We start from the raw sequence: 22,462 nt of genomic DNA, 5'->3' as shown, positions 1-22,462 counted from the left end.
GTGTTCTGAGTGTTTTTTTAAGTCCTTCTGCCATAAGATTTCACAAAAAAGATTGTTCAGCTATAGAACAGTAGTGGTGGTGGTAGTGTTCTGCTGGGTTTTGTTTGGTTAGTTGTTTTGGGTTGGTGGGTTGGTTTGGGTTGGTTTGGTTGTTTTATTATTATTATTATTATTATTATTATTATTATTATTATTATTATTGTTATTGTTATTGTTATTGTTATTGTTATTGTTATTATTAATATTAATATTAATATTAATATTTCGTTGTTGTTGTGTTTTCTTTTTTCTTTTTTCTTTGCAAATGTCATCAATATTAAAGGTACAGAAAAGTATGGTCTTGATGAGGCTGCTGAAAATTGAAAATTGCATGGCATCTGGGCAAGAAGATATACTCCACAAAGTTATTGAGCTATAATTCAGCAGGAGATGATCTAATTATGTGGAAGGGAAAATCCAGGTTCCATGAAAAACTTCCTGAATAAATATTAATATTGATACTCCTGCTGACGCCAATTTGGATTTTAAGAATATAAGTAAGGTAAGAATATGGATTAGAATGCTGAGTCTAAGGAAAAAAATGGAGACACCCAGCCATAAATAAGAATACTTACCTCATAAACCGATCAGAAAATTGGGTGAAAAGAAGTTTGTCAAAAGGATATTTTACAACAGAACATACAGAGGAAAGATAAGGGAGGTTATCTATCTTGAGAGAACTGTTCTATGTTAAATAAAACACTTTGAAATCAGAAGAGCAGTTTTATAGCATCAAAAAGTAAACCTCATGTATAAGATTTGAGGACTTAAAATGTGCCAGTCCAACAGCTGCTCTCCAACAGGGACTGCAATGCATTTAATCTTCCTTCAAGAGCAATAAAAGCCAACTTGCCCGCTTCCACATAGTTTGCTTACCTCCAGACAAAGCACTGCAAAAAATTAGGAGGTCGCTAAAGAAGAGGAGTAAATTGTCAGCTGTGACATTCAGACCCATAAAAGTTAAAAACTATATAAGTATACTAGATTCATATCAGGGTAAACATTTATCCCCTATCAAGAATTAAGAAAAGAGTATGTGTAAACTCATATGTGCCAAACACAATCCTTATTTCTCATACTAAATTATAGTCAGTGCTTTCACCATTAACATTTACAATGAGATGTTGAGGTCAGCTTTTGCATGGCAGAAGCTAAGAAGTAGACAGAATGTTTGGAACCATTTGGAAAGGAATAAAGAGATAAAGTGTTATGATTAAACAATTTTATATATACACATGAGCTGCCTTCTTGAACACTGTGCACTTTCTCATTCTGAGGAGGAATAAGCACTGTTATGGAATGGCTTCTGTCCTGGTTTTGTTAAAAAACAAGTTTCTCTTTTAGTGAATTTGCCTGTCAGCTAAAGCCTTCATATTAGCTGCATTTTCCGGGAGAACCAGATGCATGTTTTGGTAAACCTAGCAATGGAATGCAAACTTATTGATAAGGACAAAAGGACATCTCGCGAGAGGGGCAACGAGAAACCAGTGACCAAGAAACTGACCAACGGTGTATAACATTCCATTCACATGAATACTTCATATAAAAGTGGAAGATCACGAGGATCTCGTCCCTTTTTTCCCTTTTTCCTTATGGCCGATATTAGGAGAGGAACTTGCTACTCATCCCTGTGAACTGAGGCCTAGTGAGTGACTGAATCCAGCTCCGGTTGGCTGCAGAGTCCAATCCAGGACTTTGGGTGCCGGCTCTGCAGTTGCTGAGACTTTCAAGATTGGTTTTGTATATTTTGTATTATTTTCTCTATTCTTATTAGTAGCATTAGTAAAACGTTGTTAATTTTTTTCCAACTCTCTTCTCTTTGTTCTTCTTTCCCTCCCAATCACCTATCCTTAGTGGGAAGGGGGGAGAGGGAGGGGCAAAAGGGGGAAGTGGCGGGGAGAGGAGGTTAACAATATATCTGCCAGGGTTTTATTGTCACCCCGCAATCTAAACCCTCGACACTTCTGTTTAAAGAAATCTGCAATCTAGAAAAGAGGCAACTGTAGGATAACCTAGGTTTATAAGGTCGTGGGGAACTAATAAATAAGAATTATCTGTTTGCTGTCTCATGAAATGTAAGTGTGAGGTATAAAATAAGTTAAGAGACGTCATGTTCCAAATAAGTAAGGAAAACTGGCTCTTCACCCCAAAAAAAACCCAAAACAAAAAAATAAAAAAATAAAACCAAACAAACAAACAAAAAACCACACCAAAAAACCCTCACACTTTTGCTGTGCAATTTCTAGTCACTGGATGTGCAGATACTGTGCTACTGGACAAGTCAACTCTACTGGACAGTAGACAAGGTATGGAGGAGAAATATTTTAAGAGTTTTAGTTACATGGACACTGCTCATCACCCAGGAACTTTGTAAGAATAAGTTGTTGAAGAATACAAGAGTATTCCAGGGGTGCATCACTGAACATTTTACCACCAAGGCACAACTGAGTAACTCATTAAAGACATTAATAGACAGATGTAGAAACACTGGGTTCATATGATGCTTCAGGGCTAGAAGGGTGCAGACCATCACCCATGGTCCACTCACTGCTCACTACTGAGTAATAGATGAGAGCATGTGATACAGCAATTCGAAGTGCCACAGGAAAAAAAGTTCTTCTTCAGGAGGTATATATATATTTTTTTTTCCCTTGGGAAACTTACACTAAAACTCCAATTGTGGCTTTTTCTTGCCACTGAGCTCCTCCTCATTCTTTAGAAGACTGAAATAAAGAACCTAAGTATAAAGGTAAATATTTTTATTCCCCCGGACACTTGAAGAAGTCTCATTTCAGTTTGGAAAGTAAAGCTGCCCACTGCAAATCACAATACAATCTCCTGCTAAATGGAGCATGTGACAAAGCAATGTGCCTATTGGAGATAGTGCACTAACAACCTTAAGAGGCTCTCACTCCCAAACTATTGATTGATGAGGGATAAAAGCTCTTTAGTACACAATCTGACATTCAAATACAGCTTATTTGGAAGAAGAAACTCTCTTCTGAAAGAAGCATATGGACAACTATCCCTGTAACACATGCAGGATGGCACAATGCATAGCATTCAGCATGTAGACTAATGGCTCCTGAACTGAATTTCTAAATATAGAAACAAGAATGACATTTAGAAATATAGGAGAATATACCTAATTAACATGTCTACCAACCTCCCAAATACTTCAGTTTCTTTAAAGTTATTATCCTCTTCTGCTCAAACATCCAGTAATCCCAGAATAACACACTATGCCCCAGGAAAATAGGAGGGCAAGAGATGATTAGCTGTTCCACAGTCTCATTTTAGCTCTACATAGCTAAACAATCATTGCTAGAGAATTTCTGACCGTAAGTTCAGCAAGTAAAAAATGCTGCAAAAAAATAATGTAGACTCAAGATACAAAACTGAATTACCACAAGAAAATAGAATGCTGGTAGCAGATAAAGATTTAGCTATAGAGAAATGGTAAAGCATACAAAAAATGTTGTTCAATGGATACATATTTTAGATATTCCAGGACTGATTGGAGGAACAGGGCATAGAGTGCACTGTCAGCAAGTTTGCTGATGACACAAAACTGGGAGGAGTGGTTGACACACCAGAAGTCTGTGCTGCCATCCAGCGAGACCTGGACAGGCTGGAAAGTTGGGTAGGGAAAAATTTAACAAAATATAACAAGGAAAAGTGTAGAGTCTTACACATGGGCAGGAACAACCCCAGGTTCCAGTATAAGTTGGGGAATGACCTTTTAGAGACCAGTGCAGGGGAAAGGGACCTGGGGGTCCTGGTGGACAACAGGATGACCATGAGCCAGCATTGTGCCCTGGTGGCCAAGAAGGCCAATGGCAGCCTGGGTTGTATTAGAAAGCGGGTGGTTAGTAGGTTGAGAGAGGTTCTCCTTCCTCTCTACTCTGCCCTGGTGAGACCACACCTAGAATATGTTCTGGGCCCCTCAGTTCAAGAAGGACAGGGAACTGTTGGAGAGAGTCCAATGCAGGGCAACAAAGATGATTAACAGAGCGGAGCATCTCCCTTAAGAGGAAAGGCTGAGGGAGCTGGGTTTCTTTAGTTTGGAGGAGACTGAGGGGGGACCTCATTCATGTTTATAAATATGTAAAGGGTGAGTGTCACGAGGATGGAGCCAGGCTCTTCTCAGTGACAACCAATGATAGGACAAGGGGCAATGGGTACAAACTGGAACACAGGAGGTTCCACTTGAGTATGAGAAAAAACTTCTTCATGGTGAGGTTGACAGAACACTGGAACAGGCTGCCCAGGGAGGTTGTGGAGTCTCCTTCTCTGGAGACATTCAAAAACCACCTGGACACATTCCTGTGTAACCTGATCTAGGTGTTCCTGCATCGGTGGGAGGATTAGACTAGGTGATCTTTTGAGGTCACTCGCAGTCCCTAATATTCTGTGATTCTCTGTTAATCTCCAACAGACTTACTTACTTGAAGATGTTGAATGACAGTTTATCATTTTTGTGTTTCAAGACACCATGAAAATTTGACTCATCAGAGAAACAGCTTGATTTTAGAGCATTGCAAAAGTTAATGCCCCATTACTCAGTAAATTATAATACCATTATCTTGTTAGTATTTGCAATAAATAATATTTCATTACCTTATTATGAAATATCTTTCAAGGTCCCTTCTGATCCCTAACATTCTGATTCTTTTGTTTATACAGCAGATTGTAATCCATTCAAAAAACAGTTGATATTCAGAAATGAATCATGTGCAAAGTTAGTCTAGTGGCTTTAGGGCGTATCAGCCCAGTTTGTATTTATTCATTGATACTGGCCACACAAATCAAAATGCAAAGTTTAAATCTTCCACCGTTGGTGATAAATTATTTACCTGTCTTCGGATCAATGGAGAAATATGGTTGCCCCTGAAGAATGCTGTAAACCACTCTAGCACTGTTTCCATAAGTGGGATCATCAGCATCTGTTGCCTTTACTTGAAGCACATATGCACCTGCAAAGAAGCAGAGGTAATCACATTTTCAGTATAAAGCAGCAATCAGGGATATTTCAGGCACATTTGTCTTTTTGCTAGTGGATTCTGTTGTAATCTTTGTTCCACTGGGAAAAAAAAAAAAAAAAAAAAAAAAAGGCAGGAATAAAACAGTCAATTATTGAGCTCCACGCTAGCAACCATCTAGGTAATAGCTGAGGCATAACAGGAAGGAAAGGTGAAGCAGCTCACCATCAGAAGATATTTATAAACAGTTCATGACGTATGCATTATTTATAAAAACTTTTTACCCCACACATATAGAATGGAGGCCTCAGGAAGCACAATACTGGATTTTGAAAAAAGATTATGCCTCACAATTTTGTGAAAAGGTTGACAACTGTGAAAGTGAAACATGTGAGTTGCTTTTGAAACAAGTATCTGGTCAAGCAGCTCCTGAATTTGGCAATGAACTAACCTCAAAGTACCTTAAAAAAACTATACTACAGTCTCCTAAAGGTAGAATTCTCATTCCCATTGCAGAATGAAATTAGGTGTTTGGTTCAGCCAGTTGTCTTCAGAATCCAGACTTGAGTCTTCCCTTTCCAATAGAGCTGAATAGGAAACAAAAGTACTGTAGAGGAAGAACTTGATATTCTATTTTCAGCCATTGTTACAGTCCAGACCTAGTGCAGTTTGACTTATATACCAACATAAAGGGGACCCATGTCATGGAGTAAAAGAAATGCACAAGAAGACAGAAAACTCACTTTAAATGCAATAGCCTTGCAGAAATGTCTTGTGCCTCCTGTTGGTCACGAAGCAGTTTACCTGCATTTCCCCACTGCTCCGTAATGAAAAGAGTGTTCAAACTATAGTCTTCAGCAAAATAAATGGCCACATATTTAGGCTTTCCAATCAGCTTTGAACAATTAATAGTTTCCTATGATCTTCTGTACAAATGAATGTTTGAATTTGCAATGCTGATTTGGAGTGAGAGGGCTAAGACAAACTAAAGGAGAAACAGCACAGAGAGGAGAGTTATCTGCACCATTTTTGTTTTAAGAAATGTTTGGCATTTGCAGGTCATCTGACATTTTTTCAATAATATCCATGGAATACTTCAAGCACTTCAAGACTGCTACTTTTATGTAATGAAAACTGGCAAGTTTCAAAAGATGTTCACAGTCTAAAAATAACCTTAATGGACTTGTCAAAGTTTTTTTCTGGGAGTGTCTCACTGAGAGATGTTCTGTGTGAATGGTCTTACAACATAGGAAAGTAACTCATAACGAAGAAGGTAGCTGCTTATGGACTTTTTTTTTTTTTTTTTCCAGTGTGTGTCCCCCTGCATCTCTCCATATGAAGATTGTTAGTGATGCTGAAAGGTTTGGAATTAACATTGTAAAAATACTTGTTGCATGATGGCCAATCATACAAGACTGCTCCTGCTACTGCTGTTTATTGAACAATAGAGAATGAAAAGGTATTCCAAACCATATTCATTTTATTTCATGAAGAAGACACAGAAATATAAATGCCATTTCACTTACAGTCACTTTTTAAAGTCAATAGACTGATCGTGTTTTTAGGCTGAAGGCAAGTTTCACTAAGTCAGCTTCTAAAAGAAAATATTAGCAATGAATAAATGAATGAAAATAAACCATTGAGATGGATTCAGTTAACATAATAGCCTGAGGTTACTCTCTTGATTTTCTGGATGTGAAAGGTGGGGAATTATATGTGTCAGAGAAGACCAAAGTCCAGTTTCAGTATAACAATTGTGGAAGCAGTGCATCCTCAAACACTTACATCTTTCTTTACATAACACATGACCATAACCGACTATACATTAAATAGCTTAGACAAGCCCAGCTGGAGGAATACATTTTCCTCCGGGAATGACACACAGAAGCTATCTAATACCTGTAAAGCACTTGATGGCTTCCATCTGTCCCTGCCTATAAGGAATACCTTTGTAATAGGATCTTCCATTTTCAGCCCTGTTTTCTGCTCCAGAAATTCAGGGAGCTACTGTAATAACTTAGTTCTACTCCAGTGACCAAGGCAGAGAAGGAAATGGTAACTTTTAAATTTTCTTCTTTCTTCCCTTGAAAAATAGAAGTTCACTGTATGTTCTACCTTTGGGCCCTTACTGTTGTGGAAGAAAAAGGAAGATCTGTTCCTTCTGCAGCAATTACACTGACAAAACATGCCAAGTTCACTCACTGTACAGTACAACTTCCCATCCTTGTATACACGCTATTGTCTTCCTTTATTGCTACAGTATTTCACTACCTTTCTAATCTAAAAAATTTAGTCTAGCTTTTCAATTGGAAAGAAATGTTAATTCTAACATAGTTGCTGCCTTCTTTCCTCCCTACCAAATTGTTCTGTCTTTTACTATGTTCTGACCTCAGACTGGTGAGGCCTGCAACGCTCTGAAGTGGTGGAGCAAAGCATCAGATTACTAGATGCTGAGGTCTGAGCTGGAACTGGGTGACTGAGTGCTCTGGCTCACAAGTGTGCTGGTTCAGGACTGTTTTAAGACAACAGCCTGCACTTTTGCAAAAAAAAGGCAGTGCTGTCACACATTCCCAAGATATGTCTTGGATCAGGACTCATGTTTCCACTGCCACACTGGTTGCTACTTCAGGAAGGTGATTTCAGTTTGTTTTCTGAGTATGAATCAACAAAATTTTGTCATGATGTTACTGAGACCTTTGCTTTGGTTCTTGAAGAAAGTAACATTTTCCATAAGAGAACAGGATAGGCAGACCAAGATTTACAAATGCAAGAGAAGAAAGTTAAGCTTCAGAATACATGTACTTATTTTCTGAAGGCTGAGCACTGAGAAGACCTACCAAAGCTCAGGATTTAAAATCTAGTGTTTCTGGAAATCTAGCCACAATACGTGCCTTCTCACAGATTATCAACAAAGAGCTTGCAGATGACATAATAAAGATCTCTCCAACACTTGAGACTATCTGATAGAAACAGCAGTGGCCATCACCTCAAGAAGGCAAATCACATCTCTTAGTACTGACTGTTCACATCAACTCACTTTGGACAACAAATACAGACAGTTAAAAAGCTCCTATAGTTGGGCAGTGAGGAAAATCTCATGTTATGTTATTAATACTTTCGCAGTACTTTTGGACTTCAGCATGTACCATCTTTATGAATTTTGCTTCACTGCACCTCACTTGTAAATTGATAACAACACATAAGCATATATACCAGCTCTTTTAGAAAATAATTCTTAATATTGTACTGATCCTAAGATTTGAAATCAACATTAACTGATACATTGAAGATGCAATGAGACAAAATAAATGATAAATGTGATTTTATTTTAAGGGAATTATTAAAGAAGAAAGCATTGTGACTGTTATATACTTAAACTACTAGTTAAACACCAATGCTTATTTTCTATCCATTTCGGTTACAGTTCTGCACCTGTATTTATCACTATCAGAGATTTTCTTTTAATCCTTAGAAGCTCAGCTCAGGAAAAATAATTACAGTGTACTTTGAAAGGGACTGTAAGATATGATATTTTGCTATGCTAGGTCATATTCAGAAGGCAGATATAGCTCTGGTAAGGCTTGTGCAAAAAATGCTGCTTTTTTCTTATGGAAACATATATATTTTAAGAACTTTTAACCTTTGTATGAATGGTGTGATTTATTCATTTATTTGTAGAATTATAAATAAATACCAACTCATTTATATACTGATTTACTCCATCCAGATGGACCTGGACAGGCTAGAGAAGTGGGATGGTACGAACCTCCTGAAGTTCAACAAGGCCAAGTACAAGGTCCTGAACATGGGTCAGGGCAATCTCAAACACAGATACAGGCTGGACAATGAGTGGATTGACAGAAGTCCAGTGGAGATGGACTTGGTGGTATTGTTGGATGAAAAGCTGAATATGAGCCTTCAGTGTGCACTTGCACCCCAGAAAGCCGATCACATCCTAGGCTGCATCAAAAGAAGTGAGACCAGCAAATTGAGAGAAGTGATTCTCGCCCTCTACTTCACTCTCTTGAGACCTCACCTGGAGTACTGTGTTCAGCTCTGGGGCCTACAGCATATGAAGGACATGTATCTGCCTGAGCAGGTTCAGAGGAGGGCCATGAAGATGACCAGAAAAAGGACTGGACCACTTCTTGTATGAGGACAGGATGAGAGAGTTGGGGTTGTTTAGCCTAGAGAAGGCTCCAGGGCGACCATACAGCAGCCTTCCAGTACTTAAAGGGGGCCTACCAGAAAGACTGGAAGGGACCCTTATCGAGGAGTGTAATTATAGGATAAGGGATAACGGTTTTGAACTGAAAGAGGGTACATTCAGATAATATATATTAGGAAAAAATTCTTTACTGAATGTGGTGAGACACTGGAACAGGCTAGCCAGGAGAAGCTGTGGATGCCCCATCACTGGAAGTGTTGAAGGCCAGGTTGGATGCGGTTTTGAGCAACCCAATCTAGTGAAAGATGACCCAGCCCATGGCAGGGGATTTGGAACTAGATGATCTTTAAGGTTCCTTCCAACCCAACCCATTCTATGATTCTGTGATTTATTATGGAATATAGGTATTGATAACACTTCAGGATAAGAAAAGCTTTACAAAGTATACTAAATTAACACAAATGAAGAACTACTGACTCTGTGTTCATTAGCTTCTCTTAAGCTCCAACAGGTTTAAGTAAGAAATGCTCAAATAAAATTTTCAAGCAATCTTAATATTTCTTGTTAAAATGTAAGTATTCACATATATTTAAGATGTTGACATGTGAAGTATTGAATGTGTTATTTGGAATATTTTTAATAAGCAGAGTTGGTAATTTTTCATAAATGTAATCTATAGAATGTCTCAGGAGACCGGAACAACAGATAAAGCAGTAAACATTTTATCTTGTTTTGCATATTCATAGCAAAGATACTGTAGCTGAGAATGGATTTTGGAGCTCATCCCCTATTCCATCATTTGTTTCCTAAGCCCTAGCAACAGCATCTTAAAACCAATCAATATTCTTTTTACACAGCAGTGACCAGCTCCCCTTCTTTCCAAATGCACTATGACCAGCAAGTGGTTCCTGCTACCCCACCAGCAGCAGCTTCCTCCAAATCAGAAATGATTTGCCAAAACCAAGATTTGCTGAAAAAAGTGTGAGCCAGAATGAGTCCTTTCATGATGATTCTTACAGTGGAGTTTATGTAAAGTGTCATTAGACTTTTACCATGTTGGCATCTACACTCACACTGGGCACCTGCAGCTCACTTTGCTGGGCACAGGAAGCTTGGCAGCAATGGGCTGCATGTTCCAGTGATGCACAGGTAGGCATGTGAAACACCACAGCTGAATCCGTATCTATGTCTAAGTTCTCATGCAAAAATGTGATATAACAAGGTGAAAGAAGTAGACAGCGGCCATCAGCCTGCTTGAAAATTCTGCTGTCCACATAGCTGCCTGGAAATCCCTGCACAGAGCAATTTGTAGTTGTCTAAAAATACTAGTTTATATATTCTTATGTACATGCCCCCGGTAATTCAACCTTATTACACCAAAAAAAGAATAGCTGATTTACAAACTAAGTTTTATTAAGGCTGACATTTGAAGTAATATTATAGCCTGATAAACCGCAGGCACTGAAAATGAAAAATAATCTGTTTCACTGTGACAGCAGTTTCAACCATATTAATGCATCTGTCAGATCTCTTACAACAAATAGATAATATGTAAAGCTTATATTTTTATGAGAGGGTAGGTATGTTTCTTTCAATGTGCCTCCAGTTATTTACCAACTTAAATACATACCAAATGTTCTAAACAGTTTTTCTGAAATTAACTTCTAATCCTTTCAGTCTTATCAAGCATTACCCATTATATCTAACAAGCTTTTTATTTTATTGCAAAATATAAAACCAATATACTTTTAAAAGCAGACTCTAAAATCTCATTATTTTTCTAGGCAATAATATAGGGCACTGCAGCTATAAATCTTCAATGCACAAAGGTAGTGATGGAGGATTATATTTACTATAGCTGATGATATTTTAATTAAAATACATGCTTACATTACTACACAGAGTAATCAAATGAACAAAAAAATATACAATAATTAAGTTGCTTAGAAATACCTTGCATAATAGTTAATATTTAAAAATATTTATACTTTTAATTTTTTATGTGTGACCAACAAATATTTCATGTAAGGCATAAAACGCAGAAGAATGGAATTATGTGCTTAAGCCTTTGTTTATGTTTCAGGAAGAAAAGAAAAATATTGCTAAACCATTCACATGGCTCAAGGAAAGGGTATGGAATTTTAATGAAGATTGTATTTTCTTTAAAACAATACAGACAGCATTGAGGACTAATATGTTGCAAATAATTATTGTAATCACAGCAAGCATGCTGATCTTAATTTTACTCTGGTTTAAGTCCAAAGGCAATCCAGCAATAACTGTAAATAGAATGAAGCCAAAGATCTCTACCTCATTGGTCAAATGGATGAAAATAGCACTAAAAACTTCTCATATTCTATATTAGAATGACTAGAGAGAACCTATATCCTAATAAGAATGTTATTGGATAACTATTTGACTCCTAGAACTATTGCCTTTTTTGTGACAGTCTTTCATTAGTGAAAATGCTATTTTGCCAAAATCGAAATAATTTCTGAAAGAAAAGCAGTATTGCTTAGATTTCTTCACATCCAAAGAGTACTAGAAAGAAATTTCAAAATTTTGTAATACACTCAGTTCGATATTTTCTAATTGCTTATGAATTAGTCAAAATCTGTTAAAAAATTACTCCAAAATTCAGACCATCCTCAATTTCAAGACAGAACATTTAATTTATTGATTTCTGCCCCCTGCCCCGATTTTTTCTTATAAAAGGCTAAAATATTGATCTTTTTTATTTTTTCAGCCTGGAAATAAATTTCGCCATCATCAAACTGTAGGTGGGTTATCTTGCTGGCTATGGAGCTACTGTTGGCTTCCAAAAAATCAAGCAGGAAATATTAATTTCTTCTGTTTGTTCATTGAACTGAAGGGCATGACCAAGAATTCACAAAACTCAACTGGGAATAGATTTTTTTTTTCACTGTAAAGGATTCAAGGTTAGGAGAATGAGAGAAGATTTAATTAGACATGATTCCTGCAAAACTAATGTGTAGTCAATAGAAATGCAAAGATGAAGAAAAAAAAAGGAGGTGGCAACGTGTCAAGTCTTTTCTTATTAAGACAATCTTTCACCAGGCTTCTAAATCCCATAAAGTTTGGTAATAAATGCCAAAATTAATTTAAGTGGTGTCAGTATATTATTTTACACGGAAAGTGAGAGGGGTGTGCTTTGAGGCTTTGAAGAGACAAGAGAGGGCTGGATAGCAGCAGCAAGGTTTGCAGCTAATTAAAAAGGGAAGGGATACTGTAGTTGAGAGCAGAACCTCATCATGTTGTAAGTATCTCACAGGCTCTGGCTGTAGCCCCTCTCCACTCCATATAGATTAGATGTTTGGTGAGAGCAGGTTGCTCAGGCCCTTGTCAAGACAAATTTTGAATATCTCCAATGACAGAGATCCCACAGCCTCTTCAGATGTTCCTATGGGATCATGCCAAGCAAATTCCTGAACAAATTAGTCTTCACTTTTGAAGTTCATGGCATGTCTTTTGTTAGCAAAAAAATAAATACAAGATACCATGTGTGAATTTTCATAGAATTTACTTTTTGTAATGGATTATCAAGGTAGTTGCATCTACTCATGGTGGATAAAGATCAAATAGGAGATCTTCTATCATAAGTTTCTTTCCTGCCCTCCAACATAGTTTTCTTGTAGAGTTACAGGTGCTGTCATCATCTTGTTGTACAACTTCTCCCCCACCACATGTATGATTTTGTGGTTTTGTCACTCTGCTGGGAGTTGTTGATGCCTAGTACTTTTGAAAGAAAGAGGAGGATTTTTCTATGGGCAGGAGGAAGGAGAGGCATAGCTGATGGCATATAAACTCACAACTTTGAACAATATTCATCCTAAACAATTCCAAGAATAACATCTTGGCAACACAAACAATGTCTATTCTCTTTTCAGATTTCAAGTAAAAACCTTATCAACATCTGCATTTCTGGTTTTGGTTGGTCAGGTTGGTTTTGTTTGGTTGTTTGGTTTTGGTTGGTGGTGGTAGTGGTTTTGGTTTTGTTTGGTTTATTGGTTTTATTTAGGAACAAGAAAAAGAAAAAAAAGGAAAAGTGAATTTATGACTCACTGCAGTACTACACTGCAGTTCAGACAAGGAGATCCCCTGCCTCAATAAATATTCTCCTGACCTGACAGTAACACTTTTAGCTAAGCTCCAGTACTGGCAGAACATGTGCATCTGTAAAGAGAGATGCTGACATTGCCCTTTTGGGGCTTATCTTTTATGGAAGAAATTACCTATAATGTGTTTTGAAGATATACTCCTGAAGCTGACTCCCACAAAAGTAATGTGAGGAAGGCATATTTTACTTCGAAAAGCCAGTTTCCAGTTTATGCATTCATGGCTGTGGAGTCCTGATAATAACACAAGCTTGCTGGCTCCATCAATAACTTGAATACTAGACACAACCAGGCAAGCACACTTTTCTCCTGTTTGGCATTCCACACATCACACTGACCATACATATATTTTTCCCTCAGCTGTCAGAAGCAGCCATGTCCACAAAAGCAATACTTCCATTCCCTGTTATAGCTTTTTGTTAATACTTTTGCTGTGCTGGTAGCTAAAAGCAGCTGTTCCAAGTCTCAGCATTTAGTGTGTAATCAAACTTATTTCTTGCATCTCTAGAATAACCTCTGATTTACAGTGCTAACAATCCAGGGAGTATAGAAGCTGGCTTTTTTAAGCTGAACCACACAAGCATTCTGATTTCATCTGGAAAACAGTGCTTTAAATGTTGAGGTGTTTGTTTTGTTTTGGTTTGACTTGTTTTTTTGTGTGGGTTTTTTTTTTTTTGTTTGATTTGGTTTGGTTTGGTTTTTCTTTTTTTCCTGGCAAATTGGAAGACATAGCATTGTGAAGAAGAAAGTTTTTTTTTTTTTATTTATTCTTCCTTATGCAGTAAATGCTTTGGAAAGTAAACTAAGGTTTTAGAAAGAGTCAGCACATTTTATTGCCCACAACGTTTTTGTCTCTCAAAGTGTTTCTTGCAAATTAATTAATAGGTCCCTTTCTTCTGGCCATCCCTGTTTCCTTCATGGATGGTGAGAGTGAACAAGGAAAGCCTACAGCTGTGGGGTTTTTAGATAATTATTTAGCTTGCAAATCAGCAAAGCAATTACTTTCTTTTCCCTTTTTGTTCTTACCCTCATCTGTTAGAGCTGGACAGAGTTGAGCCACTAAGGGTACAAAATCTGGCTAAGCTAATAATGACCCCGTTAGCTTTGAGTATTTTTTTTTTAATTAATTTAGGCCATTTTTTTTTATTTCTAAAGACATCTGGCCAGTTACACAGTCCCAAGGCTGTGATAATGTCTACAGAGGTTGCACCTTCTGAAGCAAACGAAGAGCTTCAAACAACACCTAACAGTCTACACTCAATATGCACATAAAGGAGTAGCCTCGTAATTTTCCTTTCTGTTTTCAAGCCTGTGGATGGTTTTCCTCTTACCAATTTGACAGAAGTTCCTCTTGCATTTATGAAATTTCACAGATAGAAACAGCTTTTACTTTTGATTTTATCATTTTGACAAGCTGATAACTTTTTAGGCCATGACTGAACAGGGACTTAATTTTGCCAGTATACCCATCATGGCTAGGATGTGAGAGAGAAAAATAATCAGAACACACTTTAATCACGATAGCTATGCTGGCAAAACCCCTACTGTAGAGGTCTCTTCATACCTGATGCACTGAAATCTTAAGGGTTTGAGGAAAAAAAAGTCAACCCCAGAATAAGAGCAAAAAGGATTGCTATTCATTTATTAATCTGTAAAAAGGTATCAATGTGATGAAAATATTTTTCAGATGTGAATGTTCAAAGAAAAGGCTAACTATTAAGCTCAGTTTGAGTAAGGAAAGTGATACACTGGAACTGATTCCTAGCTTTTGAATGCTAATCCAACTTCATGGTTATCATTATGTTTAATTGTAAAGCAATTGTTAATATCAGCTGCACATCTTTCAACAACATACCATCCTTCTAATACCAGATAAAAAAGCATCAGGAAATGAAACATTTTCAAGCAATCCAGGAAATGACATTCATTTTTCTCATGGAAGAGCTCCTGGAGATTCTTAAGGAATGGTGAAGGTCTTGAAATTGTGACATTCCATCCCCTCAAAAAAAAAAAAAAAATAAGTGCACCAAAAATGGTGGCATCACACAAACAATTCAAGATAGTGTACCTCCATTAGTTTGAAGTTTTCATGAGGTGGAGTTTCACACATCAATTCAAATGCCAAATGATTTATTCAGAATGTAGTAATAAGAAAACTTGAGCTTTAGACATGACACGAGAAAAAATGAGTGTTAAATAAATTATTCATACTGAATGTCAGTTAAAGGGACTTCATTTTGATTCTCATTCTCAATACATGTTTTCATGGTATATGTAGGCTATTTTATTCGTTAATTTTTAACAGGCCTGGTTAGAAATAATTTGATTCTATGTTCACCCAGGCATCTTTACCTGAACAAAGTTCATTTCTACACTAGCATTTGGTGATTTTTTTTTTTCAGTTTTGAATGACAGAAATAAGTTTTTCAGGACCTTTTGGCCAGTTATGTTTAAATAGAGTAATGCATTTACAGTCAAATTTTGGTAACCAAATTTCATACTAATCTGGTAACATTTAAAGGAAAAGGCATTTGGAGAGGTTGATGACTGAGCAATTTTAAAGTTTATTTTGCCTGTATCACAGCTGTTTCTACCTACTTAAAGTATTGTGACCCTACATTTTAGGATGCAGAGTAGTATTCATGAATACTTTTTTTCCTTTTTTTTTTTTTTTTTTTTTGTTTGGTTTGGTTTGGTTTTTTTACCATAAAATCTTTTTTCTTATCTAAAATGTACAAATCTTCTGAGGGAAAACTTGGATTAGGCAGAAACATGATAACATGCAAAAATAGTCTCAGAACACAACAGTGACTTCCATACAATCTAGAAAGCAATGTTCTGTTCTGTGAAAGGTACTGATTTTTCTTTAACTATTTAATCACACTATTGTTTTGAATACTTTCCTGAAACTTCAAGATCAAAGTGCTGAAGAATCCACAGAATTTTACTCTACACATTTGCATTAAAATTTAAAATGTCATCTGATCCATTCAGTGACTTAATTCATAATTCCTATACCATTCTATCTAGCTTCTTACATCCATATCCAACTACACTAACCTCCAGTGGTGATAAAGGACAGTATCCCCACATACCCATGATAGGTGTCTGATATAGGAGCTTCATAACTTGGAACAGCATGGGTGTCCTCAGACCTGACAAAAGATTGCCCTCGTGCAAAGTCCTTTGCAAGAATAAGGAAAAAGGTGAAAGAGGTGTTACTACTCCAAGTGACACCAGGTTCAACCTCCATTACAAATGGCATTTCAGAAAAAAAGGTGGAAAAAAAAACATTACTTGAAAACACTCAGGATAACATGGCCCTATGCAAGTCTTGGTCTGATCAGTTTAAACCCTGACACACAGGCCATCATATCCTCTCCAGTCATCTCTTACATTTTACTACGATAGTTGGTCCTTCCTAAAACAAAGCTAATGAACTACTTTCCATTTGTACAGGAACAAGGTAAGAAGTAAGGAACTGAACATACAGAAGGGGAGACAGAGGTTTTGGATGAATGAAAAGACACAGCTTGTAAAGGGCTAACTGTGGTGATTCTTCTCATCAGCTGGGCATTCTGTTGCCTCTCAGAAATCCCATCCCTGTTGTAGGAATGACCCAGATATTCATAAAGATACAAACGAGGTCGCCTTCAGATTTCCTTAATAATTCACAGCAATTTAGTGGACTTTGCATAAGCATCAGAATCATCCTTGCTGCATGAACTCCTGAGAGAGAGGTGGCATGAACAGATGGCAGCAGAAAACAGTGCAGGCATTGAGGTTAAGAGTGGTCAGACTTGAAACAGAGCCATAATGCTAATTGTAAGCACATAATTAATTTTTATTTTATTGTTTTACTAGAGCAATTGTAGTGTCACTGTCTTTGGAAGTTCTTGAGAACAGACTAGACATTCATTAAGAATGACACATGTGTGGTTGAACCTCATAGAAATTAATTAGGTAAATTTGAGATCCTTTCTAACCCTAGCTTTGTGATTCCCTGGACTCTACAAGCAGACATCCTTCCCCTCTTACTATACTATGTCCTTGCTCTTGTGGCTACAATAGAAGGGCCACTGTGTTAGCTTTTTAATTTATTTCAGGAGTGCATTTTTTAAGAAAATCTTTCAATTGTCCACACTTGCTATGGTCTGGTTAATATGTGAAGCACTCGTTAAGTGTGTAAACTGGATTATTTTGGGGTGAAGCTGCAAGGTATCCTGTAGGTGTGTACTTAATACAATGCAGCTGTTAATAGGTAAGTGTTCAGTCCAAGGGCTAGATGAGAGTTTATTTAAAACCATGAGAGCAGATAAAGTCTTGATGCCAAGTTCTCAGCACTCACTGTTTCATCACACAGATCTGTTTCTATTGCATCACACTACTGTCTTGTATGACATCATTAGCACTCTTTCTTTGTACGACATCAGGAGTAATACTTCTCCAATCATTTTTGGAACCTTCAGATACAACCACAACAATGCATAGGAATCGTTACTATTTCACAACAGGCATAGTTGCAACTTAATTATCAAAAAGCTATAAAGTTTCAACTGAAGATAGAAAATGTTTGGTAATACTACTATTCATATTTAGCCAATTTCATAGCACTGAAAACACAGTTTTTTAGTGATTAGGAGAGAGAAGAAATTCAAAGCATAAGGTCATATTAAACATATGGAAGTTTCAAAATACATCCACTTAAAATTAGCTGTAAGTGTGACTCCCCTATCTCAAATATCTCGTATTAGTGTGACAACTCTCTTCTTTTCACGTGTCTGCATTCTGGTTTTGTTGTGGGTTTTTTTTTGGTTTTGTTTTTTCTAAAATCGTATTACAACACTCCCATGTACAAGTCTGTTTTGTTCTTGATCTGAACAGTAAATCCAATTTTATATTTATTTCATAATTTGGATCAGTATAATGTTATCACAATACAGTATTATTAAACAAAACTTCAAGCGTCCTTCACAGCAGCAAAATTTCTGGACTGTGTGCTGCCAGATTAGAAACTTACAACCAGTTTTCTTAGGAAAGGTCGAGTGAGCCAGAGAAAATGTCAGTTTTTCACTGGAAAAATGCACTTTCTTAGCATAACTAAGAGGGCATTCTTTGCTATCAGGTCACAAAAACATGCTTTTCACTCTTTTCTGTCTTACTAAGTATGTCTCTGTTTCGAGATATCATAGGCAGAGTTTTTCTTAGCATCAGGAAAGACAGCAACTGAAGCAGAAGACTAGAACAGGGAGATATTGTCCTGTTCTTACTTCCATACCAGACTGTAGGTCAACAGACTATTATACTATTTCTTAGATTATCCATGATAAAATGGAAATGCAAGCCTTCACACTTAATAGTGGTAGATGCTGACGCTGTTGTAAGATAGTTCAATGTCTGGTGGTTTTTGGTGCTCTGTAGTGTGGTGATTATAGAGAGGTCTTCTATTATACCATGTACCACGACCTAATAATATACCTAGTTTGGAAATGTAGCATTGGGAAGAACACCATGCAATTCCAATATAAGACACATGAAGGAATATAACATATTCTTCAAGTTCCTTAAAGTCATGCTTTTGAAAGAATTATCGCCTACAGTCAAGAAATAGTCAAATGACAAGCTCAAGAACTGATAATTACAAAATACTGTTTATTTGGGGCAATACTTCAGGGTGTTTTTGGGAGGCATTCTGTAACTTATGGTTGTGCAAATACCTGATTTTCTCTTTGTTTGTTTGCCTTATTACAAACTGAAACATAAAGTGTGCCTTTTGGAACAAAAAAAAAAAAAACTCAAGCAAAAAGATGATTTTAAGTTAATTTCAATCATTCCAATACACGCAAAACATCTCAGTTTTGAGTACAGCAAACAGGCAAAAGCAAGAAAGCCTTTGTTTCCAGGATGGCATGAGGAGTGGAAGAGATACTCATGTATGCTGTGGGGTTTCTTAATTCATATGCTTTTGGCCTGAGGAAGTCCAGATTTGTACTGCCCACCTTTCTGGAAAATTTCATACTTGTGACTGCTTATAAAATTTTACATTTCATTTATTTAATTATTCACAAGGTTGCATGCCTGTTTCCTAAGTCAGCTTCCTGATTCTCATACAATATCAGTTTTTCTTTGATTTTTCTCCTTCTCAGTTTCTTCTGAACAACCACTCCTGATCAATGAAACTCTCAGTGTTTTCAGCAACATGGTACAATATTAACAAGTGAGCCTGAAAGACAGCCATTTATTTACAATAGATGGAATAAGACCACTGCTAGCAGAGAAAGAGAAAGAGGTTGGATCTTCTACATGAATTGGACTACTGCATTAAAACCTTTCATAGAACATTTTTTTTTGTGATTAATCAGCTAACTGGCAAATAGAGATATCTGAATCTGAGTTTTTAAGTGAATGAACTCTTCGCTAACACAATAAAGCCTTTAGTAACACTCTTGTTCTTTATCACTCAGTTTTAATCTCTTGAGAGAGATTCAAGACACTGTTGTGGTTCCAACACAAATGACTACTGTGGCAAGTAAGAAACATGATGGAGGTATGAAGAGGAGGGAGGTTGGAAGTAAGGAACAAAACCCCCTTCTCTTCTGCTTAGTGAAGACTATTACTCTAAGATTACTCTGGTTTAAAATCTGTATTGTTTTCATCAATGTGTCCTAATTGTGGGCACTGAAGTTTTTCTATGTAACTTCAGGCCCTCAAGATTTCCATCTCAGCATGATAAAAGTTAATGTACCTGCCCACAGCAAAATGCTAACAGTGTTCATTTATCAACTAAATCTTCATTTGTCCTGTACGTAGAAACAAATGCCTGAATCCTCATGAGATGGTCTGTGTTATTGACTGCATGGATCTTGGCTGCAAAACTTCAAACTGAAATTATGCCAGATCTGGTGATGGGTTAGCCAGTGGTCCTGGGGTTATTCTGTGTGATATGAAAGACTGTATTCACATATATGACACTCTTCCCTGTGTGTCAGAGATAAATTAAAATCAAAAGCCCAGACCCCCTGCTCTCAAATGTCCTTCTCTTAGCCATGGCTGGCAAACACAACTGTTCTCACTGTTAGTTGAAAAGTGTATCTTCTGGCAAAGTGTAATTACGCTACTTATCTTTTTCCCAATTAAGAATATTTCAGCTCATGTTATACTGTACTTCCAATTGTAAAGCCCTGTTGGGGAAGAGTGAGATCCTGCTCAGTCTAAAATTAGCAACATTACTTTGGATAGCAAAAGACTATATGTTTGGATACCCCTGTTATTTGGAAATTTGAAATCCTTCTAGATCTATCACTCTAGATAAAACCAGATGTTTCCTGTCATGTTGATACTTATCCACAGAATTTAGTCTAAAACTAGAATTTTCCAGTTTGGTTTTGTGAGCTATTGATTGATTTGGAGCAGCCTTTCTGGTGGAAATATTGACTCAAAACATTGCTTGAATGACTCTGCAAACATTTTCTTCAAATCATTAACTAGGCAGACAATTAATTCTGCATCCAAAATACATGACTGAACTCTGGGAACTCTTAAATTATAAAGCCTCCTATCATCTGTCACAGATTCTTCTCATTATTAATACAAAGAAGAAATCAAATTTCAAAATATTTTGGTCCCTTTTGTGATGTGGCATGCCTTTGAGAAGTAACATTAAAAATTAAACATCAAACATCTTTAAAATAAGACCTGTTTATGTTCCAAAGCATTTAATAATATTTTATATGTGTTTTCATTTTTACAGGAATCGTTTCTCTAACTTGCTAGATCAACTTGAAGATTTGTAGCACTTACAAAAACATGGTGGTCAGAGTTCTTTTACTAAATTCCATTGAAATTGGCTCAGATCACTGTTGTCATAGATGCTAGAGGAGACAAACCAAAAATCTTTAATAAATTATTATTTATGTCCTAAATCTAAACATTTTTTGGCATCATTTTCTTTCTCAAGAGCCACTATCACATTTGTCAACTTAACTGATCCCTGAAATGAGATCCAAGTTATTCTACAGGGTGATAAAACTAGTAGAAAGCCTCAGGCATAAGATGGCAGCTGGTTTTAGCATTCATTTTTGTTTTATTAACTACTAGAGGCCTATGGCAAATTAAATTATTCTGAATATTACACAGGGTGACACTGTAGTCCAGCTGAACAATCTCTTATTCCTGCAGAAGAATAACTTTGTTGGTGCTTGGTTTGGTTTTTGTTTTACAACTCTGGCACCTTTTAGATGAAATGGAACACATGCATTTGCAAGAACATATGGCAGCTGTAGGAAGAGGTGTGAAAACTTGCAGCATCTGAAAGCAAGAGAGTAAGTCCTCAATTTCCCTTTCAAAATTATTAAGGTTTCTGGTCATAGGACAAATTACTCTCTAATAGTAAAGCTAAACCAAAACCAGTAAAAATGCTGAGTCTTTCATCCAGATGCTAGAAGTATTGTCTACTCTTTAGGGAAGAATGAAAATTTGCCTAGACTACAGGTCTTCTCCTTGGCTGCTGAGAAGATTCATATCTTTTGTGATTTCCAGAGGCCTAAATTTTTGACGGCCATATTTCTACTCCCACTCCCATAGGCTCCAGCTGGTGACCCACACAGAGAAAAGAGGGTTTCTGCTCCAAATTCATCCAATATCTAACCTGCACTCTCACACATTTACTGACCGCATTTGCTTATCCTTTTCATTTCTCCTGCCATGTGCCCTACTATGCCTGTTCTTCTGAAATCATCTCCCTTTTCTACCTGCCTCTTTCTATTCTGGAACTTCTACTCTCAAATCTTGTCCAAACCCAGCTTGATAAAATGTCCCTGAAACATGTCCTGTTTTCTCTGGATTTATCTCTACAGAAAAAAAAAAAAAAAAAAAGCTCTTTTATAGTTTGTCTCTTTCCCAGAAAGCAATGCTTCTGGACGCAGCTGACATTCAGCTGCTCAGTCATTTTTCATCCTTTGACTCTAACCAGCCTATTTCTCTTGTTTTCATCTTGTTTTCAATTTTGTTTTATAGTGATATTCAAAACAACTATTTTTGTCACATTTCAATCTTTTTAATCAATTATGGGATGAATAAAAGTGAGATTGCATTTTCTGGAAATGTATTGCATATCAAGTGATTGACACTGCTCCACA

At 36.8% G+C, this 22,462-nt stretch overlaps 1 protein-coding gene across 11 annotated transcripts in view; it reads right to left on the bottom strand.

The window, feature by feature from the left end:
- CDH12 (cadherin 12) overlaps positions 1-22,462 on the bottom strand; it is a 565,327-nt gene that overhangs the window by 85,193 nt on the left and 457,672 nt on the right. For all 11 annotated transcript variants that reach the window (XM_065052613.1, XM_021298011.2, XM_065052615.1 and 8 more), the window contains one exon: positions 4,896-5,015. In XM_065052613.1, the coding sequence (XP_064908685.1) occupies positions 4,896-5,015 (120 nt within the window). The remainder of the gene's footprint in view (positions 1-4,895; positions 5,016-22,462) is intronic.

The sequence above is a fragment of the Columba livia genome, chromosome 2, assembly GCF_036013475.1.
Source record: "Columba livia isolate bColLiv1 breed racing homer chromosome 2, bColLiv1.pat.W.v2, whole genome shotgun sequence".
Taxonomy (NCBI): Eukaryota; Metazoa; Chordata; class Aves; order Columbiformes; family Columbidae; genus Columba; species Columba livia.
The sequence above is the reverse complement of the archived record's forward strand: the minus strand, read 5'-3'. Positions and strand labels throughout refer to the sequence as shown.